The sequence below is a fragment of the Sparus aurata genome, chromosome 17 (assembly GCF_900880675.1).
Source record: "Sparus aurata chromosome 17, fSpaAur1.1, whole genome shotgun sequence".
Taxonomy (NCBI): domain Eukaryota; kingdom Metazoa; phylum Chordata; class Actinopteri; order Spariformes; family Sparidae; genus Sparus; species Sparus aurata.
In genome coordinates, this window is record NC_044203.1 from 10694993 (window position 1) to 10722837 (window position 27845).

At 41.5% G+C, this 27845-nt stretch overlaps 1 protein-coding gene across 1 annotated transcript in view; it reads right to left on the reverse strand.

The window, feature by feature from the left end:
* The window catches only part of me1 (malic enzyme 1, NADP(+)-dependent, cytosolic), an 87296-nt gene that overhangs the window by 24656 nt on the left and 34795 nt on the right, over positions 1–27845 (reverse strand). The window contains exon 3 of the mRNA XM_030395194.1: positions 23971–24120. Within this exon, the coding sequence (XP_030251054.1) occupies positions 23971–24120 (150 nt within the window). The remainder of the gene's footprint in view (positions 1–23970; positions 24121–27845) is intronic.

A 27845-nucleotide genomic window follows, 5' to 3' on the forward strand; every position in this document is an offset into this window, starting at 1 on the left:
TTTCCTTTCCTTGCTCCCTCGCATCAACCACCTTCCCTCTGGGACAATCCCAGGATAAAGAGATCATCTCTATGCGTGGGGTCCAGATGCTGTGTCTTTATATATGGGGGGCAACACCTCCTCCATGTGCCAGCGACAGTAAAAACATCACTATTTGCAAGAATCTGCTCATAAAGTTTCAAGCCCTTCCCAGGTCAATGCTTGTGGCGGAAGACAATGGAGAAACGTCAAACAGAAACAGTATGACACGCTGTTAAAAGTAAGAGTGAAATATAGTGAGATGAAGAGAAAGACATAAAAGTGTCATATAAAAATGCTTTGAGAAGTCAGGGATGCGGAGCGTACACTGTAAGCATCGGTTTCCATTTAAGACGGTAGAAACAAGAAGTGTTCAGCCATGCTACACTTAAGCACAATGGTGCTTTGGGCTAAATGCTGACATGTTGACATTTAGCAGGTATTGTTTACCATGTTTCTCCAAACTAGCAAGTAATACACAAAATATAGCCAATCTCATCAAACATGTATTTGGGTAGAAACCGGTTGGGAGAAGCAATAATTTTGACCTGATGATGGCACAAGATGAAAGGTGTACACCTGTGAGCCAGATATTATGGCACTCAATCCATTTGTTGTAGTTCAAAATCACGAAACAATCTATTTAATTGAAATCATGATCCACAATCTAAATTGCTCCCTTTAGTCTCAATTTTGAAATGCCCTGTAGACTATAACTAGACTTGAAATAGCCTGTGAAAATAAAGCCCAATATTGCACTAAAGATTGATATAAATCATCTAGTCATCAGGTTGGCTACATACATCACTCTGCTGGCATGTTCACATAGCACTGATCCGCTAGTCACTGAGGTTATGTGAAATTTGGAGACAAAAGTTTAAATAAATACCTCAATCAAGATCGATCATGATCTAAAATTGTCAGATTGCCCACCCCTGAGTCCGAGGAGAAGTCTGAGGACCACCAAAGTGAGCTGACTTCATCATCTGGTCGCAACTATGTCTACAAAATTTCATGGCGACACACAGTGAATAGTTGCTGAAAGATGGCGGGCTGGAGGATGGAGAATGGATGACAGACTGACACTGCCATCCATTGAGCCACAATCAGCAAGTCACAAGTGTAAATACCCAGTGTTTAAACCTTTACATGTACTTTTAGAGTTCAAGCGGCTCTGAGTAGAAAACAAAGTTGAAGGGCAAAGTAATGCAATGTAGCTTTAAAATAAGTTGAAGCTCACACCTCCTCACTTTTGAGTGACAGACAGTTCATATTGTCACATGAGTATGAAAGTTTATGAGTTTTTCTACAGTCAGTATTTCTTTTGTCCATCAGAATCTCATAACCTGAAACCACTGAATGCTCTGAAACATGTTTGACCAAAGCTTCCAATTAAGCTACAGTAAGTTACAGTAAAGATCATCTGCAACTTATTTAAATCTATATTGATCTGTGGATACTGTTCCATCTTTAATAGGTTACATTTCCAATAGAAAAATGAGTGAGGAAAAAGGGGCAGTCCAGTGTTCTACATCCTCTGATTTCAGCTTCTCCATGGTTGGTCCAATAGAAAAAGGCATTTAAGGACATCGACAGATTCATTACTTATATAAATCAATTACTAAATAATTGTTAGCTGCAGCACTTGGTTAATTGAAAAGGAGGGAAAAGAACATGGCAAGAATTTGAAAAGATGGAAAGAGGGCATGACTGATTTAAAAAGACTGACATTTTTTTTTTTAAAAAGACAGACGTTGCTCCCTGTGCAAAGAGCTCTGCAGGTCACATAAAGGTCAGCAGGCCACAGACATCTGGCATCAGTCATTTTACACTCGATTCAACTTTTATGGCAATGTAATGACGCACATCTGCATACATTTGCACGTCGAAACATGTGTGCATGGAACTGTATTGTGCTGTCAGATGATTTAAAAGAGTCTGCACAGCTGTAGGGGACCTGTAGGGAGCTGGACTAGTTTTGTCTTTCTGCAGTGGGTGTGTGAGAGAGAGGGGAGAAAGTGCAGCCTGCTGCGTGTGTTTACTTGAAGCCGGGAGGACATGAGCCACTGCCGGCCACAGCAAAATGAGAAATTTTGGGAAAGAACAGCATCGGGGCTCAGAGGTTGACCTCACGTTATGATTGTTGGAAAACAACTTTTTGAGACAGATGAAAGCAGACAGGAAGGCCGGCAAAAAAGCCTAATTTCTGTCAACCTGACGGTTACCATAAACATTTCAGGATCCACTTTCCATCGCTCCTTTCCTCCTCCAATTGTAATTTTCTCCCATTTTGCACTTCAGAGGAGTTGTCAACCTCATGACCTTTGACCTTTGAAGTATAATATTGAAGAGCTGCAGGAGTGCCTGTGGCACACACACACACACACACACACACACACACACACACACACACACACACACACACACACACACACACTCTTTTAAGGAATCACATTGGACATCTTACAGTACCCAGAGCATCAGAGAGTTGATCTACAGTAACCCAGGCTGTTTTAAATCCATCATCACCTCCTCTCAAGATAATGATGATCTTTTGAAACGGAAAAACACACAGCTTAATGACAGTATACAGCAGCTGTCATGGGGATGTGCATGATATGAAAGTATTTTGTCTGCAGTCCAGAGATCACTACGCTGTGTGTCTATGTGGTAAACCGGGTTAGGGTTAGATGTATTTAACGTATTTGCTGTGAGAACATTGTTGTGAAATGAAGTCATTTTGGCTCGTCCAAAATTTCTTCAAGGGGTTACTGCTGGGTTAGAATTTGCCTTTCTTGTGGTAAACCCTCTGCCCCGTCTGATGAGCAAGTAGCCTATCCCTTTATGGGCACAACCAAAAGAATTCCTTTTAGTTGTTTGCCATGTATCCACTTCTATTTTTAGCTAACTATTTGAACTGTTTACCTGTAGGTCTACTTTTAGAAGGCTGTTTAACACAGTTCAGCTTTTTAAACTCTGTCAACTATTTATACTGGTTTTTTTTGGTTTGTTTTTTTTCAGATTTTCCTATTGTTTTATTTATCCAAACTGTACTATATCCATAACTTACAGCTTACTATTTGAACTGTTTATTTATTACACACTATTTTAATCCTTATTTTTGGCTAACTCTTTCAATTGTCTAGCCAATAATTTTCAACAATTTATCCATCACCCGCAACTTGATAACACGTTTTTACACACTAACTATTCATGGTGTTACAGCTGACTCAAAATGTAGATATTTTTCATTAAATTAAATTTCAAACGAGAGTATGATACATTTTCCTACATACTGATGCCTTTAGCCTTGATGTAGGTTTGTGTTTTTGCGTGTCTGTGTGAGTGTGTTTGTCAGACTGCTGCTGCTGAAATAACCACAATGCCCCATTTTCTAGATGAGAGGAGGGCCACAAAGCTCCGAGCTGCCATGTCTGGCTCCTCCTGTAAGAGAGTGTGGTGAGAAGAACAGAGAGGGTAAAGAAAACAACCTGATGGCCTGAAACAGCCCCACCGCTGACCTGCAGCCCAACACAAAACACACCCCGGGGACCATGGAAGCTGGCGGGAGGAAAAGCTGCTTTCCACACCATGACCCCAAAACACTCTTAGCCCCATGAGGAAGCCGGCCTCCGCTCGTTGACCCGTGTCCACACAAAACACCACCAGTCCACCATTCTTCACATCCACTGCATAACCTTAAACTTTGCCGCGCTGGACGCCCTCGCTTAGCAAGCCACATAAGGTTCAACTGACACAGTGGACACAAATCAGAGAGAAAAGACTGTGAAAATAGTGTTAAAGGTCACAGTCACGCACTGTGAGATTTCTCCAACTAATTAAGCTCCAAATCTGCCACAACAGACAGGTTTTAATGGTCGGTCGGTGTCCCCTGAGAAAAATTATGACAGGGTATTTTCCACTCGATTTTTCGAAATGTGTTTGAAAGGGCCTAATTGGAGCCAACATATTGTAGTGTGACTCTGACCAGAGGGAAGTGGTAAATGTCAACTAAGTGAGGAGGACAGTTCTTGTCTTGTTAACGCGTGACTTCAACTTTTTCACTTAGATCTTACACAAAAAGTATGTAAGATCTTTGTAAAAGCTGAGGAAATTAAACCTATAACAAGTTTTCTCACGCCAGAATGTATAACATCCTGCCAGTGTAAAGAAAATAATACATGATTCAAAGGATATTAACGGATTTCTAGGCGTTTGGCCCATTCGTCACCTCACCTCAAACCCTTCTCTCAGTTCCAGTAGCAGTGCTGTTCCAGTGGTTTCTTTGGCATTTCTTTGGCATGAAGCAATACCGACTTGTGACCCTTCAACACAGGTTTAGCTGTTAGGTACATTTAATATGTGTTAAAAGGTCACATCGTAGAACCTAGAACCAGCTATGGAGCTACTACTCGAAATATGTTACCCCATCTCTTAAACTAAGTGCATTGGCCACTAACTAAGTCAATTGAAGGTGCAGTGTGTAGGATTAAGTGGCATCTTGTGGTGTGGTTACAGATTGCTACCAAATGATCACTCCTTGTCTAATTCTCCACTGAAACCAGAAAAATGCGAAAGGCCCACTCTGAGCTCTTTGGTTTGTACATTCTGGGCTACAGTGGAAACACAGTGGTGCAAATTGAAAGACGAACTCTCGCCTCCTTAAATGTAAAAGGCTCATTCAGGTGATTTTACACAAAGGAAAACAGAATTCTAAATATCATATTCTATTATTGCCAGTAGAGCCCCCTAAATCTTACACACTGCGGTGCACCCACAGTTTTGTAAGGAGTATAAATAAGGCATGGTGAAACTCAATCACGTTTGATATACTGAAAAAAAGAAAGAAATAGAGGAATCTGCAGAAACATTCTACTCTCTCTGATGGTTTCTCGCAGGATCCCTTGTAGTGTCCTGACACCCAGATTGACAACCAGTGAAGTATGGAGTGTGCGCTCTAAAGTAAACATGGGTGAAGAGCATTGTTATAGATTGAGAACGCTATAATTTGAAGTTCTGGGCATTTTCGAGAGTAGGAGTGCAAAACACACAGAGTTAATCAGATAGCTAAGCATTTTTCTTTGTACACTGTAATTTTCTTTAAAGACTTATATAACTACCACATTGGCTCATAAAAAAAAAAACCTTATAGTATTTAGCTCTTAAGGACATACTGAGATGTCTGAGTGAAAATACCAATAAGCCAAAATGTCCATTGGGTGCACAGTTCTTATAAGTCAAATTCACATCGAACCCTGAACATTTCACTGTATACAAACTTAAATAATTACCATTTGAATGAACTGCTCAGTGATGTTACCTGTACTGGACAGAAACAGTTAATCCACCTCTGTACCTGGTCTAGCCATCAGCCAGCTGGAGCTGTCATCGGCTTCGGAAAACTGTTATTGTTAGACTAATTACTTTCTCATTTACCCAGAGCTGTTGGACACACTGCATCTTGGTTATGCAACAAGACAGGTTATGCAAGCCATGTGAAGCTGTGTGTCTCTCACATGAGGGTTGTGACAGTACATTTAAAGCAACACAGTCTCTCTCATACAGCAGCAGTCCTACAAACACACTTAATTATGTCATGTGGTATAATGAGGTCCTACATATGCAGGCACAAGATTATTTTGTTAAGCAAACAGGGACTGAACAATCAATGCACTGTAAACTCCAGCTCAGTAAGAACATAATGGTACATAAAGCAGAGGGGTATCAAGAAACTGTCTGCCTTTGAAAGAAAGCAAAACACACGTATTCAATGGAAGAACTCCCCCGTGGAGATCCACGGCTTTTCAAAACAGGTTCAAACAGGAGCATCACTCCAAAATGAACAGGGGATCCTTCTGCCAGACCAGCTGCTGGGATATCTGAGACATCGTTTTATTAAATCTGGGAAGTTCAACAGACACAAAATCACGCGCTTGCCAAAAATAAGAGATTAATATTTAGAAATTCATTAGAACAGACTAATCTGCTCCAGTTAAAAACACAGCAATAAACCACAGATTTTGATGTGAGGCCATTTGTTACCAGACATTTGCTGTGTCAGCCTTTTTAAAGAATGCTCGAAGGTGGAGATATTGTTATTTTGGATAAGCACTAGTCTTGCTTAAATCATTATCAGTCTCAGACTACAATCAGACAAAGTCGAGTTAATATATTGTATTATTCTTGCGTTGGGGGAGGCCTATCCAATAATACAAAGAACTCATTTCGTAGAGAATTCGGTCTAATTGAGTTACAGACAAAAACCTGTGTCTGTCACTTATTAGAAAAATGACAAAACTGCAATCCCCTTGTTAATCTGCCACCCCCCCTTCATCCCCACTGAGGTTGGACCATGGTCAGCCAATCAACAACAACCAACGAATCACTTACATGCTCAGCGCTACAGAGATATCATGGTGGGACCACAAGGACCATGACTGGCAGCTTGTGTTTTCTCACACAGGTTCCTGATGCCGGCCATACAACACTATACTTTTAACTTAAACTTCGCTTTATTTGGTAATTGTGTCAACCAATTATGTGCGATTATTTTACTAATGAAGTGTATCGAACTGAAAATGTAGACTGGAGGTTCTGACTTGGCCTTTGGTTTAACAGTAGATGTTTCTCGTGAAATAGCAGCAGTGTGGTAAGTAACTTTTTCTGAACAGCTTGTGGTCTAGCTTGCTAATTTTCGACTATGAGGAATGAGGAATGAGTAGTTTGTTCACCACCTACACTTTCAAAGTACTGTAGCTTCCTCACCACTGGGCGTATAGGAGGTACTTAATAGCATTCGGATAAATCATCAGTGGTTTCAATACGCCTCAGTTTCCCAGCAGCCAAAGTAGGAAACAAACAGCAACATGACGGGATGCGAGACTTCAGCTCGTGATTGGCACTTAGCTGAGTCTTGGTTACATCTCTGTTGAGGTAAACCAAACATTTCATCTCTAGCCATGATGTGACATTAACCAGCATCTTGGGTTTTGCTCCACGTGTTCATTTGTGTTGAATAGCCAAATTGTCACTACACTGAAAGACACTGGACTGAGCCTGACATCTGTCTGTCATCATATCAGGTGAGTAGAGTGTTCTCTGAGGTACAGAGCATCATCAGACATCCCAGCACACACGCTCACGCTCACGCACACAGACATACAGCACACTCATAAGGAGACAAGAGTCATTTCTATGACTGGATGTGGTATCTGACCACACACTGTAGAAAAGAACTGACAGCACAATATTTAGGCAGTGAGACCGCTGGTTTCAACTTTCTTGCTTCCTTCCCTGAGCGCTTTTTAATAAGTTAATGGCTTTCCATGGAAAGAGAAGAACTTAAGTTGAGTTTATGCACAAACTGCAACATACGTTTTAAGTATGCACATAAAGGGAGAGCAAGAGTCAGTGTTACTACTTAAGCTTTACCCTTGGTTTTACTCATACTGATCATTTCCAAGGCAATTACGTAAGTGAAGCCAAAGGAGTGAAGCTGTTGGCATCATGAACAGCGCTCTGATGCCGCAGCGCGTGGATCAGCCAAGCAACTGACTAAACCAATGGAGGGGAGGGAGAAAAGCTGGTGAGAACAGGGGGCCTGGCTGTGCCAATCAATAACCATGTTCATGCTGCAGTCTGAGCTGCTGCACACTCTGCCCATTTTAAAAATAACTAATTGCAATGGAAAAGATGACCTTCTAAGAAACTAAATATGCAACAGGGCTCCAGGAGGAGGAAAAAGTGCTCTGTAAACACAAAAAGAAAAAAAATAAATAGAAACGACAAAGGGATCCGGGCCGCGGGTGAATAATTTAGCATCAGCTCAACAAACACAAAGATCCAGGCCGTAATCCACCTCTCCGTCTCTGTCCAAGCACAAGTAGGCCTTCAGTTCCCTGGGGTTTGTTGCATCTGAAAAATATGCATTGGTACAATTCCTGAGCAGTGACTTTTTGTGTATTTCATCGAAGAATTTATCTCAATAGCAAGACGCAACTGTACCCAGTAATTTCTGTTGAACCCACAGCTTCTCATCACTTAGCAAATGAAACGTGACAGGTCAGGAATTCTCTTTCCAGTCCCTTCTCTTTCCTTTTTCCCCCTCACACCCTCCTCTCTACACAGAGTATGACTCTCTGAAGACAATGCACTCTTCTTCCTCGCCATCAGCCTCCCACCCGCCATGGCACGCTCAGACTGTGTCAGGATTCCATCACGTTACGAGGACTCAACACGTCGCCTGAATCACCCTCTCTTTCTACACAAGCGAGAACCAGTTCCAGTCGCCGGCCTCGGAAAACCATAACCCACCCCCACCTCATTCCACTGCAGCCCACTGAAGTCGGCCCGGGCCTCCACACGACAACTAATCTTCCCTCGTGAAACTTTTCCAGACTCGCATACGAAGGAAACTCTAGAGAATTCAAAGCCAAAATGAACACAGTTTAGCCAATCTGATTGGCCTTTCATCGCTTCGGGTAACACGCTGAGGCAAAACACAAGACGGCACAGAATCTCTGACACAGCCCGACCTGCAGGTGAGGAAAATAGCAACCAGACTGTGTGAGTTTCTGGGACTTTCAAAGCTCGTCTTCTCCCGTAGCTGTCCGAGTGTTGTCCAGACAACTAAATGTCCAACTTCTCCTCTCAGCCAGCCTTACATAACTCATGGTGCAAGAAACAGCAGGAAAAGGCCAACTCCAGCTCAAAGGCCCTGCTAAAGGAATCAGAGGCGTAGACCTGATGAACCCAGCAGGCTATTAGAGGAGTTTCAACCCTCCACAAGCAGGTTTTCCATGATTTGCCTTTTCACACGCATCCTGACATTTGCGGCATGCCAATGACGTTTCACGTGGGCTGCGAAGTCACATTCAAAAACAACCGGGCAGCGACTGCACGAGGAGGAGTTGAAGCGTGTTTATTTGCCATTGCTGCTTTGTGTTAGCAACAGTGGTCAGGACCGGATCGAGAAAAACTTTATATCCCCTTAAATTCAAACAGGTCATCCTTTCATGAGAAACACACATACAGATCATGGTGATATGGGACAGGTTAAGAGAATATTGTTAAATCATTGAGCCCTGCATGGATGACAATGATTTATGGCCCATTGTATTCTCTATGACATTCACAGAGAAATGTGTATTCAATTTTAGGTATGTCTGGGGAGGTGGCAGGCGAGCCGCTAATGTCCACTATAAAACAGATGGAGAACTGCTTTAAGAGTTTCCAATTCTCCGTGGCTGAGAGGTGAGGAGATAATTCATGTACTATATGTTACTAAGCGAGAGCCATCATATTTTACAACACAGGCAGTTGGTGAAAAACAATTCAAATCCACAGTCCATTTTATGCTCTCAAAACTATTTAAGTAGGTTGCAAGATGTTTCAGCCAGCCTTCACTTTTGTATTGATCATTTGTATTTACCTGGAATACTCAGGTAATCCGTTATCCTAGGTAATATATTGATCCCAATTAAGATATCTTTGCCAGTTTGTGGAAAAAAGCTTCAAAATGGCAGATTTCTGCAGTGCGCGTGCAGCATACTGTACTGCCCTGACGTTAGCTAGCTTGTGTTAGCAACGTTAACATTAGCCAGCTAGCTTTTGCAACTTGAATATGAGGTAGCATTAGCAATGTTAATGATAGCTTGTGTTAGCTAAGCTAACTAGCTGGCGTCAGCAATTTTTACATTTGCTAGCTAGCGTTAATAACATTAGCTAGTGCAACAAAATGGCAACCCCTTACGGGGGCAGGTGATTCGAACAACCAGGGTGTCATGGCAGGAATGCAATGGAAGGGGTTTGGGTTAAAAATACTCCCCTTACTCAAACTAGCAATATAAGTTATTGGCTTTAACGTATAATTATGAATCAATTGTACAACATAATGGCTATCGTTGTTTCGTTAATTTCACTATAAACCTTCCTTCTGTCGTTATGTAATTTTGTCAAAGTGAAATCACAGGAAAATATAGGCTGACTGACTATCCAGTCCAGATCTAGGATTTGTCTGTTTAGTACTTTAAAGCAACATTAAGTACTTTTTAACATTAAAATAACAGCTTCAAAATCAATTTAATCAATTTGTTTATAGTTAGCACCTACATTACGTCTGACAATTTGTTACATTTCTCAGTTACACTGAAAGACGGTGGAGGGCGCCAAATTGCACAAAAGGCCAATTTCTACATAATGTTGCTTTAAGGTTAGGGTCCTTTGTTGTCATTGTTACAACAATAACCATGTCTTTAAGGTTTTGGGATGATCATGGTCATGATAAAAAAAAAAAATATGTAGACCAAAGTCAACTGTTTTAATTCTTTAATTAAATCCCCACATAATTCCTATGCTAACCGGAGGGCTGTGTCAGCTGGAGTTATGAGGCATTGCTGAAAGTAGTGATGCTGTCAATTTTCATAAGATGACAGTTTCCATCAGTGCATATTGAATATAAATGTGATATTGGTACTGTTTATTTTAAATTGTATATTTTAAATTACGAGCTCAAAAAGTTTTTGCCACATCGGGTGAGAGAGGAATTACAAAGCTATAATAGCTCCCCATTCTCCACTGTGCTGAGCTTAGTACTTCTGTATAGGGAGTAAATAAAAATAAATGTGATCATTACAAGATTGATTATTATCACTTCATAAACACAAACAAGGTGTTTGTTTGTTTGTGGCAATTAATTGTGCAATTATTTTGCTTTTATTTGCTTTTTAGCAACCCTGCCATCCATCATCAAAGAAAAGCGTGGGTGCTATTAACACGTTACTGGCCTGTAGGTGACACTTTCCAACTCTAACAAGGAAATTGGAGCTGTAGCGCTCACTGATGTAATGCTGAGGCCTAAATCAAGTGGATGTTCGGGGTGTCAGGGGAGAGGTCATGTCTCACGTAATGAAAACAGATCAAAGAGAGTCAGGCGAGAGTCACCTGGGGTCAACTGCCATTCCCGCAGAGAGGTCAGAGGTCAGACAGACCGCTGGAAAGTTGGTCTGCATCACCAGCAAAACGAATCACTTTCCATGAGATCATCCATAATAACCAGAGTTAACTCAAAGAACCGTTGCGTTTATTAACGGTCATGTCTCCTGCAAAGTGACACTGAAACCCTGAATACTCCCTGTGGGAATGAGAGCGAAATTGTTCATCAATAATACCAAGCATCCTCCTCTCATTCCTGTTCATTACAACATAAACTTTCTGTATATACATCATCAAAAGTGTACTTGGGGTTAATATAGTTTCAAAGCAGTGAGAGATTTGTCTGTAAATGTGCTCTGCCAAAATACACATTACATAAATCACATTTGTCATGTATAGTGACATATAATGTTATTACAATAAATAGCCTGGAATCAAATAGGTTTTTTTTTTGCAGGACCAGTAAAGCTATTTTTGTTTCATTGCTCAAATATGTTCTTATTGTTGTTGTTAATAATTCTTATCAGCTAACAGGCATTATCAGTGTGTAAAGAGCTGAACTATGCAGCCGATTAGCTGCGCCGCCTTAATGTATCAAAGGATGAGGAATAAGCGCGTCTAACTCCTGTAGCCATGCCAAAGAAGCCTATTGTGAGTTGTAGTCGTATAATGTGGTGTTTGATTACTCGCAATCCTGAATCAATATCGAATCACCAATCAATATCACAGATCAAGACCTCCTATGTATATCACTTGGACTCTGCGTTGATGAAGTATTGTTATTAATATACTGTTCATTGTATAGGTTTGTAATCTTTTATTAGATCTAGCCCGCTGACGTTTTTTGCATTGAAACGAGCAAAGTATGAAAGGGTATTATGGGTATTAGACCACAATAACAGGCACTTAATAATCTCTTTTTTCATCTGTGATTTTGGTAGGAAGTCAGAAGTCGGATCAGGCCTTTTTGCACATACCAACCGTCAAAATAACTTGGTCTGCTTTTCCACCGGTTACATGTAATGCTATGTTAAAGTGAATCGAAATGAAACGATATTTGCAGAAAACGTTGACAGTTTGGAGGCCTTCTGAGTCACACCGCAACTCACACAGCCCTGAGAACAGATGCATATCTTCAAGTACTCAGTTTCTAACCGCCAAGTGCATGACAAAACTACAAGCGTTCACAGCCAAAACTGAGCTGCGAGCTGATGGGGCTGTCAAAACACAGAGAAAATTAGCTTTTAGCGTTTTCTTACCCCATCCATTAAGTTAGCAGAGGGCCGTTTTGAAGTGAAACAGGAGAAGCAGAGCAGTTAAGAGATAATAAGGTCAGATACTGTAGGCCTCATACCATTCACCGAGGTCTTATCTAAGAGCAGATATGAAGGTGGCGCAATGGGACGGTGATTAATGTGTGACTCTGCTGACTCAGCTCGTTTTTGCAAGTGAGGAGTGTCCTGGGTAACCATGAGGCTGACCCAGATGCAGTCATGGTTCTTAGCGGTCTGCTAAACTTGGAGTGTAAACCATCATGCCTCCAAATAACAGTCCTCTGAGTTCATGGCTTTTATTCAAAAAATGTGTTTGAATGTCCCCAAAAGACAGCAAGTCCTCTGAACTGAATAACAGAATACAATGTGAATTCCCTTTCAAAATGTCACATATAAACTAAGCTGATTATGAAGGTTTGGCTAGATGTAGGCAGAAATACACCTTGGCTCAGGTTAGGAAGTATTGGTCGACATTATTTAAAAAGTACTTGTTTTGAGGAATAGTTTGACATTTTTGGGGGGAATATGCATACGTTTTTTCTCTTTTCATTTTCTCTTTCTTTTTTTTGCATAGAATTAGATAAAGAGTCTTATGATTGACTGAAAGTTGGGGGACAGAACTTGTCAGGCTCTGTCTAGAATTAACAAGTTGTATTTTGTTTAATTTAAACATGAAAAGAAATAAAAAATGAGCCAGGCTAGCTGTTTCCCCCTGCTTTCAGTCTTCATGCTAAGCTGAGCTGGCTCCAGGTCAGTTCTTCATAGACGAATAAAAGAGTGGTATCAGTCTTCAAGTATATGTCCTGTACCAGAAGTGAACAAGCATAGTTCCCAACATGAAAATCTGTTTGTTAAAATTTTACATTTCTTCTTTTTACCTGACAACAAAGGTTGCCTTTCCTTTGAAAATAGCATTTTTAATTCAGAACAATGATCATTTTCTAACCTTAACAAAGTATTTATTTATTTATTTATTTTACACAAGATGACGAAAAGTTCAGTACCAGTTTTGGACTGTATCAAAAAGGTATATTTTTTTTTCCTGTTTTAGCCAGCAATACAGCAAGCAGGAAACAAGCAGAACAACTGTAGTATACATGAATTTAAATGGTAAAAAATAAATAAATAAAAAACAGCAATAAGAAGATAATTCTGGACAAATCAGTAATTTTGAGCTGCAGAATTTTAAGGTTTGCCTTGTGATGTTCTAGGGATGAAAATCTTGTAATGAAAAGTTTGTTTTTGTTTGTCATTTTATATTTCAAAGTAATTACTTCATAATCAAATTCAAATTGGCTGAATAAATCAGTTGAGTGTGTGTGTGCATGTCAAACTGCAGTGAATCTATATCAGCTGTGTTTCTCCGGTGTAATCAACGGTTGCCATGGTGATGGTGACTCCTGTTTGACTCTTTGGTCAGAGAGTTTCATAAAGATTTCAGCCGAGCGCCTCTCATGCCCCTGCTTCTACCTCAAACACCTCCTGAATGTTGCAAAAAGTCGATCAAAATGTGGTGAAAACTCAAACTTATGAACATATTTGTTTGAATGTGGTATGAACAGTTTATTAGTGACTACTATAATAAAAGATTTGTGTGTGAGAGAAAGGAAGGGGGCCCATCGAAACTGCTTATGTATATGGCCCAGAATGTCATGCTATACTGCTGCAACAGAGGACATTATATACTCCATAAGTTGATGTAATGTGTGAAGTCTCCCTTTGCCGCCCCCTCACTCCCATGGTAATTTTTGGTTTACGAAGAAAAACAATAAAATTGCCTCTGGAGCTGATGCATAACGTGCCACACCTGGAAAAACAAGCACTACAGTAAATCAGATGTTTAGCGGGGCTCAGTGACCACAAACTGTCAACCTCCATCGTCTTCACTAGCCCACGCGGTCTTAACAGCTTCATTGGGTCGATGCTGAGCCTCGTCAGAGAACCGGTGAGTGGTGGCAGCTGTTTGGATCTGATCAGGTTGGGTATTTTTGTAATTTTTGCATCATTCCATTAGACCGCATCCTGAGCTTCACACTACACCGAAAAAACGAAATTGCCTTGGATTGTCGGTTTCAACCTGCCAGAAAGGTTGGACTGTGACTCGGGGGAAATTTTGGTTTAGAGTTTCCATTCAGTCCAGTGGGAAACAAAGCTGGGTTTGACAAATTACTGGGGCATTTTCCACTCATGATGGTAGTGGTTTGTATGCTGTCTGTGTGGACAATTCATGTTACGTTAATCTTTCAAAATCTGACACATGTATGTCTTTTATAACTCTACTTTATCTTATGCTAAATCCTAGCTGTTAGGGAATCCCTCCATGTTTGACATATGGGAATTTTATAACTGCTGTTGTAGGAAAGCAGATCACTAAGTTACAGTTGCACCACCGCCTCTCTTACTTCCTACCGTGCATCTGTGTGTAGCACAGGCTTATGGGAGGCTTGTTAATGATGGAAATGATAATGACATTGTTGGTGATATCCAGCTTGTGGCCAGAAATTCCTCCTAACATGGTCAAGATGTGACCTCTGACAGTATGTGTGACTCTCCGTTTAACCCTGCATACATCTGCATTGCATACATACTGTATTACATCACACATACCCATGTGGCCGATCCAAGTCACACAGGAATGAGGCCAGCAGCATGAAACGACACTGCTGAGGTGCTGGCAACCCTCCTACACCAGCTTTGGAAAAGCCACCTCCAGCATGTGCTTTGGCACACAAGCAATGTGCACACATTTCAGCTCTGACAAGTGCAATAAAGATGTGATATAGGTTTATTTCAATTTGCAGCCTCTTTGTCGATTTATTGGGCCCCCTTGGGCCCCGCAGCAGTAATTGTGGCAAAAAGATAACATCGTTAAAACATACAGAGCGCATAAGTACAAAGTAGTGGAAGTGGCCAACATTTGCAAACATAGGGTTATTCCATAAGGGATCGTAACTCACCAACCTCTCCACTTCTAGCTTTTATGGTTTTACTATATTTCTCAAGGCAGGGAGATGACAGCTACAGCCACACTATCACTGTTTAGAAGGCGTTAGACTTAATATACTTAATATGTTGTTTTGAATGCATTGTGAAATTCACATTAGAGGTATTCTAGATGACGTTGCCAACTTGTGTGACATATGCTGAATGAATTTTCTGCTGCATGCTGCTAAGAGTTTGCCTCAAAACTACAAACCAGGCTGTGTGAGCCACAGATAAGCTTTACGGGATGATCAGCCAGTTGTATTTTCCAGTGTGGGCTGCTGAAATATTACTACTGAGCCCCAAAATTGGACCTGAGACGGTGCGGGGATAGCAGCCAAACAGAACTGTGCTCTATAATTTTGTCATTGGTGGGAATGGAGAGTCTTGTATTAATGCATCATTCAGCAACTCCAGTTATGTCAAACTGAAACCCCACTATTGAGAAAAAATGTCTTCAGGGAAATATTAGAAATGCTCCCTTTTGAGTCATTATCTGAAGGGATGTGTCAGTGTACTTGCAAACTGGCAGGCTGAGCCCTGCCAAAAGGTTGACAGATCGCTATGACCTGCAAGGCGAGGATTATATAACCAACAGAGACACCCAAACAGCATTAGAGGACTCAATCTGCCATATTTTAAAATTCTTTAGTTTTGACAAATGTAATATGAACAATGAAATAATTTCCAAATGTTAAATTGATGACAACGGCAGAACCAAACTAAAGACTTGCAGCAACTTAATCTCTTTCCAATTCGTGTTCAAGAGATCTAAAGTTTCTTCAAATTGTTGAATGTGTGGGTCTTTTTCACCAGCTCTTTTCAGAGTGTCTGACATGAGAAATATCAGCTAATGTAAGGAAACAGCACAATGGCTTTGTGGTAAGACAAATCCACAAACAATTGTGCCCCTTGGAACATTTATTTAAAATCTAAACAAAAAAAAATCATCATCCTTGCTAACATGTTTGCAGATCATCTCACAAAATGTTAGTGCTAGTTCGGCAACCGCATCAGGCGGCTATAGCTCAAGGGGTAGAGCCAGTGCCTTGTTATCCTTGTTATCTGATTCCCCTGGTCTCTATGTTGAAGTGTCCTTGGGCAAGAAACTGAACCCTAAACTGCTCCTGATGTGCTGGTTGGCACCCTGCATGGCAGCCACCGCCATCAGTGTATGAATGCATGTATGAATTACTGTAAGTCGCTTTGGACAAAAGTGTCTGCTAAACGCCCTAAAATGTAAAATGTAAATGTTAATGCATCGGTCATATGATCCTTGTCTTACATGCCTTACCATCCCCAAATCCTGTAGATTACGGGCCACAAGCAGATTGCGTGTTACTAGCTGTGCTGCTTAGGGGTAAGGACCTCCCTAGTATCTAAATAGACCCCAAACTGACATTAGCAGGTAGGTTTTGAAGCTGAGAAATGCTAGCTAATTATCTAGCCAACAAGCTGATGTCAGTTTTCCCTGGGTCAAGGGGCAGGACCAGACATGGGAGGTTGGGAGGATATATTAGCAGGAAATGTGGGGCTGCTATTCTGAGTCTGTGGCTGTTTTGTTGTGTAGCAGCCTACTCTGTCTGTCTATGACAGAGCACCGATATTACTGCTTTATGCAAATATTATTCAAATGGAATGAAAATGAAATGATAATGCTCCAACTTGCATATGTGCTTCATGCTGGGCTCTGAAACAACACCAGCATGATGATGACAATCATGATGATTTATGTTGCTTCAGTAAAATTCACACCGTACACAGTCTGGCATTCTCAGTCACTTCGGTAACAAATCCTGGACCAGACAACCACAGTGTTCACAGACCCTGACTGGATCCTGACCAACCAGAGTGTGACTGGAGCCAAACATCTAAAAAGGTGAGGCGAGACGGTTACAGAGGCTGCCAGGCATGCTTTTATGCTGCCTGAATGAATATGTTTGCAATGTTTTCATGGCTGTTCCTTCGAGACACAATGGAACAAACTAGATGTTCTCCTAGAGAGCCAAATCCAACCACCTTGCTCCCTGTCTATGCCACACCACTCCAAGTCATGGAAACATATGGCAGTTTGAATTAGCAAAGGCCCCTGGTCCTGTAGGTTACAGACAATTCTGCCAGGTAGTCTTACTCAAGTAGACAGTTATTCAAAACATATATTTAGTTTGATTACTTTCCATGTTTGCACAGTAAACAGCAACGCTGCTGTGGATTTATGTTGGGTATTAGCTGATACATGAATTTATTATACTAAGGGATACGGCCTACTGTGTCTTAATGTTCCTTTGCTTTCACTGGCTCTAGAACATTCCCTGACATGAGCCTTACATTGTTAAACAAGGTCCAGGGTGGAATTAATCCCAAATGTTTGCCACGCTCCTCCTGAGGTCAGTGTAATTCCAAACCATGTCTCTCCTCCCTACTTCTCCAACACTTCTCATGTTTGACACAAGCATATGAGCTTCGTTCATGGTCTACCAAAGACTATAAATGCGGTCAGCAAATACATCAGCAAAAGTCGTGCAATCAATCAGATCAGGAAACAAACTCTCTCTGGACTCGAGTTATGTGGAGTTACTGGTGGTTTCTTATTGACGGGTTTAAGCAGGTCACCACGGTTCAATGACCAGTGGTGGATTAATGATCCGGAAGGCAAGGCTATTTTCTGTTTGCCCTGGATGCTCATCAATCCAAATGAAGCCGTCTCTCTCACACACACTTGCAGTGTTACACTGTGTGTGGGCCTGAGTGGGGTGAGATCAGGGCTCAAAAGGCCCTAATCTGAAAGGTTGGAACACTTCATCATCCGGCTTGTGCCACACCAGAGGTGGCCGAGGCAGCTTCAGCTGATGCCTTTCATTAGGTCTTTATAACCTCCTGCAACACGCCCTCTGGTTTAGTCTATGACCGGCCTTACAAGACCTAATCATCATGTATTACAGGACGTCTTTTATGTAGCCGATAATGAACCAAGTAGCACTTTACTTCTGCGTGGTTTCCAACTTCTTTCCGCTCACATAGAGCGTTACATGGCGTGTTACCATGCAGGTGTTTGCATATGATGAACACCTGACTGTACAAATGTGTCACTCGCCAAGCCACCCTCCGAATTATTCTGGGAATGCTGTCAAATTGAGCTCATCTGTCAACTGGTTTAAATTCTTATGTAAAAATTTGAGGTAGGAAATAGGCCTGGTAGTTGATAAATTCATAGTCTCAAGAATGAGGCTTTTAATATTATATTTTATTCACTACATTTAATATATTATGACATGTCATTAAATCGTACAGTACAAAAGTACATTTATTGCCCAAAATTTGCTTCTTCTTAAATTTAATATCAAACGCCTTCCGATTTATTTACTTTTCGTTATGTATGACTTGTTTTTACAAAACTGTTAAATGACAAACTGTGTGTAACTGTGTGAATATGAAGAGAATGTTCCTCATAATGAGCCTGGCTCTGAGTGACATTTTACCAGGTTAAATGAACCCAAAAAAAATGCAATGTTAATTTTAGCCTTTGCACAGGATTTGCTGACAGCAAAACCAAAAACAACAATAAAAACAGATTTACATCATCCTTATCCTTTACATATATACCTCTTTACAGTGTTAAGGGAAAAGGTGATATACTGTTTGATTGGCAGTGCAAGGCTAATTAAAAATGTCAGCTACAGCCCATTTACTACATGAAAATACCACATTGTATCAAATTGATATATATATATATATATGTTTTATGTCCAATTACATAAGCAGTAAGACCCATGGCATATATACTGTACAGTAGAGATGGCAATAGAAAAGTGAGTGTCTGGTCTTCATCCTGCCCCGTCTCCAGGGAGATGAAGAATGCCTGTCTTACTCTCAGGCTCCTGACAGACAGCTGTAGTAGCTGAGTTCTGACTCTTGACCCTGAACCAGGAATCCAGTAATGGTCTACCAATGATCATCCATCTCCATCAGCAAGATGGATCGGTTCATGTCACTTACCTCGAGAGCTCCTTGAAAAGTCAGACTCTTACTTTAAAAGGACGTATCACAAGTTTATTTAGACTCTCCATAGTAGTGCACCACAGAGGGGCGAGGTGACACTGGCTGTGACTGAGGTGGACCTAATTACTTGTACGCAATACTTGGGATCATTTTTCTGCTACAAAACATTATCATTTATCACAACTGAGTACTTTCAGCTGTCAAACAAAGTACACAACCTGCATTTATGGTGAAAACAGAAACAAACTCTGTGTAATGAAGACAGACACACTTTCTCTGCTGAAACACTGCGTCCGCTCATGAGCTTACGGACCAATAAAAGTAAGCATGTTCACTAATCTTCTGATGATGTGAATGTGTTCCTTTTTCCAGCTCTGCTTCCTGCCTCTGCCCCATCTAAAGATCAGTGAATCAGCCGTGTTTTGACACCTAATGGCGCTTGACCTTCGGCCTTCGGTACAGAGCCTGGTGTCGGAGTGTTTAGTCTCCCTGAGGCAGATTAGCGGGTAAAGTCGGGCAAGGCAAGGAGAGGCTGCTGCCGCTGCTTCCACACAGAAAGTCTTTATACCTGAATGCCAGTGATTACAGACCTAATCTGCTGCTATGGTGGTCTGACGGGAAGACATGCATGCATGCACACACACATGCACACTGGCATCAGCATGGTGGTGAGTAAAACGCCCTGTGCCCTGTTACTTTGCACTTCAGTCACACCCAGCAGGAATAGAGACATGAGCTGATCTAAAACAAGATGGAGAATCTACAGCTATGCTAGCAGTTCTGTGAGGGCATAATCAGGCAACATTGTTTGCTACATGTGTAGTATTTATCACGTTAAAGTGGCTACAGGGAACTTTAATTTTTTGGTTGATTTGTTGATTCTGAGGACAAAAGTGATAAGAGCACCACTGTCGGCTCTCATAAATGGCTTGATCTGGCTAGCCGTTGACATGTATCAAGAATGACCACATGGAAACAGCTAATCTTCTCGCTGATAGTCTTCTTTGCTTATATAAGTCATACAGAGGCATCAGCATTAAATTGAGATTCTTTAATAACAAGTTGAGAACTTCTTGTGGTAGATTTAAGCATCTTAGTTTAGCATTTTAGCATGATACATGTGCTCTTTAGCACTAAACACAAAGTTCATATGAGGCTGATGGGAATGTCATAATTTAAAGCACTGTCTCAGACAAATGGAAATTGTGACCTGATGATGGAGCCAGACAGAACGTTATTACTATTCATCTTGTCTGTGCCAACTATCAATCAATTTTTGTTGAGATATCTCATTTAAACCCACAGAATGGCAACAAGAAGTCATAATGATGCATCATCTGGGAACCATGAATATCTGTACCAAATTCAATTATTGATCTTTCATTAACTGTTGATGTTTTGATAAAATAAAAATAAAAAGTCAATGGTAGGGCAAAAGGAAAAATTAGGGGTTACCTCTCCATCCTCTGGGGATCATGAATGTACATTTTTCTTCCCTTAGCTGTTAAGATATTTCAGTCTGAACCAAAGCGGTGGATCAACTGTCCGACATGCGACTAGCATGGCTAAAACCGAAGACACAACGTGCCATAAATACTGGCTCATAAGTATCATGATTTCAGCCAGCTCCATTTACTCAGGCATGGTTAGCAGAGAGAAACAGCCGGGCTGAGAACCTAAATCTGTCAGAGACAGCAGGCTTTGTCCCGGGTGTATTCTGCTAACTGATCCCCCTGATGCACATTTCCTAGAGGCCCGACTCCAACCCCCGAGGCCTCTGGCAGCAGGTCCTGTCCCACTGCGCTGTGAGATTGAGGGAGTGTATAAAATGACTCCTCCAGCCAGCTCAGTGTGAGAGGAAGGGAAGCATGCTAGGAATATTTTCCACATATTTCTGCAGAGACGGGGAAAGAGGGAGTTGTTGGGTAACAAGGTTATGTGCATGGGAGAACTCGGGTTTCCAAGTATTTTAAATATACCCAAGGTAAGCATTTATAATAAAACTGCTTGGACAAAATTAGGAAAACTGGGGTTTCACAGCTAATCCAAAACATTCGTGGTGGCAAATTAAGCCATCACGAAATAATGCGTTCGAAAATCCTGGCTTTGCTAAAGAATTGATGCTCTATAAAATCCTTGGACCGCCATAACTCTGTGATCCCATTCCAAAGTAGTTACCAGTACTTTTTTAGCACCGTTTGTTTTCTACCAGGCTAATTGTCCAAATTTAGCTTGATTGTTAAAAAAATCAGCTAATGACCATCAACTTTAGTTTAAATGCCTGCTGGCTAACAACAACAGCTAACCACAGCGAGTTGTCGTGTGGATTATTGGCTCAAATATCCTGTTAGATTCGTCAGTGATTATATAGCTAACAGCGGTAAGTGAGCCTAAGGGCCTGTGAAGGACAGTTGACTAGGGTGGTCTCTTTCCTATCAGTCTCATAAGAGGAAAAACAAACCCAACACTTGTAACCAAACTGAGTAAGTTTAAATCAAGCAGGCCGGGCCAAGAAAAACAGAGCCAGGCCTTGAATGCAGCATGGAGAGCAACAAGAACTATCAATTCTATGTTATATCTATCTCAGTGCTTAGGTGGTGTTGCTATCAGATAGTAAAACTTGGACCTGATTAACCTAATTGAGGGAAAACAGATACTAGCAGAAAGGTGTGCGAGTCCATCTGTGTGTGTGTGTGTGTGTGTGTGTGTGTGTGTCTGACAGAGTGACAGTGTGTTTATAGCAGAAGAAGAGGGGAATCCAATGAACGTTGGTCTGCTCGGAGCAGAGCCAGATCGACTCAAGGTGGACCCTGAACTGATTTTGACAGCTTACAGTGGTTCACCTCGAAGCTGAGTGGTCTGACCAAAACTACCACAACCTACATACTTGGCTCAGACTTTATAATATCATAGATCAGTTCCAACATCACTTACACATTCGCATGCAATAAGAGTCCTTGAGCTTTAGGTTTCAATGCAATACACTGAATCATTTGACAATATGCTCTATCTTTGGTAGATAGGCTTGTAGATCCGTAGGCTTTTCAGGTTTTTGAGGTAATCCAAGTCACATCAAGCAATGACATGTTCACAAAATTCTTGCTTGTGAAACACAACAAAAAAAGCCAATAAGACTGCTGTTTAAATGTCAGTCTGTTCATCTTATAGCCAATCTGACTGTCTAGTGACGCCGCAATTACCGTCTCACCAGAGCCAAACTGAATGCATTCGCTGAGAGAGTGAGAGCGGAGTTGGTTGTAACGGTCTGATCGTGATCAGCTGTAGTCCATGAAAAAGTGGAGAGAAAAATATTTAGGTTTCTGTTTGACCTTCACAGTCTGGATGTAAAAGTTCTGTCGTAGTTAAAGCCAACAAACAACACAACTTTCCAATCAAGACGCTCGCTATCCATGGTTTGTTGCGTCTCACATGAAATTGAAAATCTAAAACATCTGAAACTATGGGAGCGGAGTTTCAGCGAGGACACATGCGGAGTGTACCCAGCCTAAAAAGCAAGATATTAGCGGCACACTTCAGCAGATGGCAGTTGCTGTTTACTCCATTTTCGATATGCAGACATTTGAATTTAATGGAGAGGAATCGCAGAAAAAAATTGTTGTGCTGATAACAGCACAGCACAGGCAATGTGGTCTTGGTGATTTTCAGGTAAAAAGGCGTTAAGCAAGTCTATTAAAACTGGATTAAATATTCATGTTCATTTCATGGTTTAACAGTTTACACGTTCTACAAGATCTCCTAGTTACATTTCCCGTGAAACCCGCTGAGGATTCTTTCATAAAACGCATCACAGCAGCCAGCTTTCCATTCAAATGAAGTGCCAGTTTTAACAGAATTGTTATTGGCACAAGAACATGCAAAGTTTTGTGCATTGCCATCCACAGCAGTTAATTAAGCAACAGTTGGTGAGGTTGGTATTAACCAGAACTGCCGTTAAACCATCATGGAACCAGTTAACTTAATAAAAAAGAGTGCCAGTCCAATGTTAAATAATAAGAAACATGTGGAAACATGATTGAAACATGGCTTTTCTATTGATTTCATGTATTCATTCTAGGAAGATTTCAGTCTCCTCATCGCTCCACACAGAGCTGAGAGTCTCTTCAGTGGAGACCTCTAATTGGCTTGGAGTCTTTTACCATTGCATCCCGTTTCACTTTTATCAATACGCTTTTCAATGAAAAATACGCTGTTTGGAATATTTCGAGACGTTTTTCAAATTTTCTAAAAACACAAAAGCACACCAAGTGTTACACCACAGGTTTCGTGTGTGATGACTACAGTAATGGCAGCTTGTTTACTCCTGCCCTCAACTCACATTTGTCTATACTTCTTGAATTGACAAATATTTATACATTGTGTAAGCCAGATGTTGGTAATTGGTGCAAAAATGTGACCAAACAGTTCTTTCCACTGCTCTCTATGTGAGGAAAGGCCGCCTGAAGCAGTGGAATATTGGTACCGCACAGCCAGCAGTAGAAGTAAACTGCTGGCTGATACTAAGTGCCGCACCAAAAACAATAAAACTGCTGATACAATAAAACACTTAATAACCGACTGGTGGAAGAGTGATTTGGTGGGAACATTGAAGGAAAACAGCATCGTTCGCTTCCTTTTGGCCCGCTGCCTGCTCGCAGCAAATAAGCTGAAACCAATCCTCGTGCAGATTGGTTTTATCTTTAAAACTGCAACTTGGAAATGTCTCTGCTACGATTCAAGATAGTTCGCTGATGTGAGTGTGTCTCACCTCGGTCTCGCGAATATCAGGCCATACTGCTGACACGCCAGGCCCACAGTGGGGGTGTAAATGATGGGCATGAACCTGTCGATGTCTGACGTTATCACCCGGTAGAAGAGCTTCTCGTTGCGGTCCTGGAGCCCCATCAGAAACACATATCTGGGAGTGACAGGGAGGAGCAGGGAGGGAAACACAGCATGTTAATCTTTAACATCTTGAGGACACATACCTGCTGAGGAGGGAGTTTATTAGAGTCAGATGTCAAGTCCTGTGTGTTTGTGAGTGAGATACACCGGGCAAGAATGGAGGAACTGGATGGGAACACTTGAAGGGGAATATGTCAGAGAAGAGAGTGAGGCAAAGGTCAAGAGTATGAGAGTATGTCCATATGAATGCTTTGTTACAGTCAAATACAAAAAGCGAAGACAAGAACTTTGCACACATGTCCAGTGATTACTTGTGAAGATCTGTTTTGCTCGTGTTGCAAATGATTGGAAAAACACACAGAATAGAAATCAGCCCCTCAGACAGCCTACACAAGCCCTTTGTTCCGATCGTAGATCGACCGGGAACTGAGGGTATGCATATGACCCAAATTAAACAGAGCGCGCCAGAGAGAGCTCTATTTCTAATCAGAGAAGTTTCCGTAAGGCCAAGAGCACAAGGTGCCTCTTGTTGAGGGGATAAAAAGCATGCACGCCCTCCCTGCTATAGGTTAGGCCACAGCTGCTGCACAATACGCGGTGGTGACAGTCGCTCTTGGAGAGAGCTGTTTTCATATTGGTGAACCAAATTAGTTTCTGACACATGCAATTCATCACATGAAGGATCTCTGTTGACCTCACACTATGGAGTTGAAATCAGTTTAGTCAAGGACTAATTACTTGCTGTAGACTCAACTATATACAGTACTGAATGTCTCTGTTCCTATCTGGACTATTTTTTATCTAAATTCATTGTCCAATTACGAGCTTTTTCCAGAGCTTTCAACCGCATGTCAAACTCCACGGCTGAATAACTTTATTGACTTGCCGTGGAGAGGCCATGTGTGGACAACTCTGCTATTTCCTTGAATTCCATCCCCTCAGGAGGACCATGCGATGTGGTGGAAAATAACGGTGTGCGGAATCATACAGAATTATCTTTACATCCGATCCCAAACATCTCTGTTCATAGAGTTAAAAGTCTTAATAATGCCAAGTACTACTTCTTCCACCTGTCGTAGTCATATGTGAACTATAGTTACATTAACGAATGAGGCGCCTCTGACAGAAAGAGGACATTGATGACAGCTGACCACAAACTCTGTCCTGTTCAGCGTTTTCAGTCCTCAGAACAGCGACGATGCTGTGTGTGATGTGTGTGGCAACACCACAAACCTTGTTGCAGCTGAGATTTTAAACCCTATATAGAAAATGATGAAGTTATGCAGGGATGGTCTAAAGAAAAGGAGAAGAACAGCAGGTACTATTGTCCAGGTATTCTAAAGTTTGTGTGCTGATTTTCAAACAACGGGAGGTCCCAGGATTCTTAAAACTATTAAATGCTGTTTAATCAAACGTTTGTATGAAATATAGGTATGGTATCAGTATCATATTGGTATCTGTGATACAAGCCCGGCTGGAACTTGGTATTGGATCCGAAATAAATCTGTGGTTTTGCAAGTCACTCGTGGAAAGCCACAGAAAAACTGTGTTTCTGTGTTTTCGTTAGTATTCCATTTTCAGCTCACGAGTTTCACATGAAATGACACAGTTAAAGGTTTAACATGTAACCAGCGACCCAGAGGCCAAAGATATAAGAGAGACATTCTCAGTTCATGATTGGTTGTCTGACCACAACAATGAGAGCACATCAATGTCAGTGCATCAAGTCTTCTTCTTTTCATTACAAAATGCCATATGTCAGAGGGATGAGAACTTCCGTCCGTCATTTGAATCAGAATGTGGGCAGTGTTGTACCTTTGTTGTATTAATCTATCTGGCTGATTCCTTATTAAAGGCGCCTGAATGAATATGCTATCTTAAATTATCAAGATAGTGTGAAGTTTAATGATTTTCTATGCCCAGCATGGGTCCTTGCCTGCCTCCAGCCTGAGAACCTCCTCCTCTGGGTGGTTCAAGGATCCCGCGCCAGTGATTTCACAGTTTCTCTTATTTCTAATTCAGTGTGATTTGAAGGTGAGAAACAGATTCAAAAAGAAAGGAGCTGAAACAGGGGAGTCGATTTTAAAGATAATCTGTTAGTCAGGAACTATTTCTTAAATATCAATTTTGTTGTTCATGCTTGTCTTAATTTTACAGTACACTGAATATATGAGGACATTTATTTTCATCGCAGCCCCCGGAAAGACATCTTCACTGCATGCTGTGACAAGTGAACTGCTCTACTTGTAAAATGTGTGAGGTCCCTCTTTAAGAATGAAGCGCCAAGACACCAGCCAGACAGAAGTTTGAATTGTGTTCACAGCCAACTCGATGACTTCACTCCTCACTGTAACTCTGACTCAACAAACAGAACTAATCCCCACATCGAATCCTAACATATCACCGCAGCGTGCTATTGTTTGATTTGATGCTGGCAAACATTAAGGAGGGCTTCTTTCCCCATTCGTAACCTTAAAAGGCGTGAGCTCTACCCACACCCAGGAAACAGGATTATTTACAGTACACACTGCTTTATAAAGCGAGATCCACGCTGACTTACTGATTGCACTATTTCCTTTAAAGTCAAGGCAGGTGGGACCTAATCTATCTCTTTCTTAATCTAGCTGAGCGTGAGTGATCGACTGGCTCATTTTCAGCTTGTTACTGCTTTCTAACAACCTCCTCGCTGGGTATTCCCCCAGCTGTATTTTACATACTGAAGTATTTCAGTTGGCAAAGCATTTGAACATCCATTTCCTCTGCTGGCGACACAGTCACAGTAGGTACTTGAGTTACTCCATCATCTCGGATCATAAACGCACGGGCTCTCAGAGCTGTTCTCATCGTCGCAATAGTTCGAGGGCGAATTCCGCTGAAGGAAAAAAATAATCTAGATATCTGGTTAAAATAGAATGACAAGTAGCAAAAGGTCTGAGTTATGGTCTTAAGGAATACGTGACAGCGTCCAGCAGTACATACCAGAGAGGGATTCAGAGTTTGGGGAGCAGACTGTGAGTAAACACAGCAAGCTCGAGCAACGGCAGGCGAATAGCAGCCCTTTAATCCAAAACTGGGACGCAGATTGTCAGTGACATTGACGGGGCATAGGAATGGCAATGACCAGCTCCTAATGACTGTTTTTAGATGTTGATGTTGCTATGGTGGAGAATGAGGCAGCTTTTTTAAGAAGCTGTCTACTTCCTGGTGACCCTAAATCTCGTCTCAGAAGCAGCTCACTCATCCTTGACATTGGGAGTGACAGCTGATGGAACTGTTGACTGAGAGCCGGAGACTGGAATGAGAGGCAATTTCACGGACAGACAACATCCAGCTATAATTCAGAACAGTGCAACGGGCTGCAACTGCAGTTTAAGGGCTTGATCTTCTTGATTAAAGACTAAAATGTGAGCATGAGGCAGATTCGTTATATAATGCGAACGCAGCTTCGACTCCTGAACGTCTAATGAAGCATGCGGAACTGAGCTGAAGTTTTCATTTGGTCGCTGTGGAGGTTATAAAAACACTCATGAAGGAGAACAGGGAGGAGAGGAGAGGGGAACTTTGTCGAGTGAAATATGCGTCTGGAGATGGATGTAGATCTCCGAGGGCTGATCGCTAATCCGCCTCACGTCTTTTGAAGGCTTCCAGATGTACGGTGTGCACAGACGGGAGTCTGCCAGAGAACCAGGACAAATTCTGCTCTGCTGATTCGCGGCTGATCAAAGATAAAAAGGTATT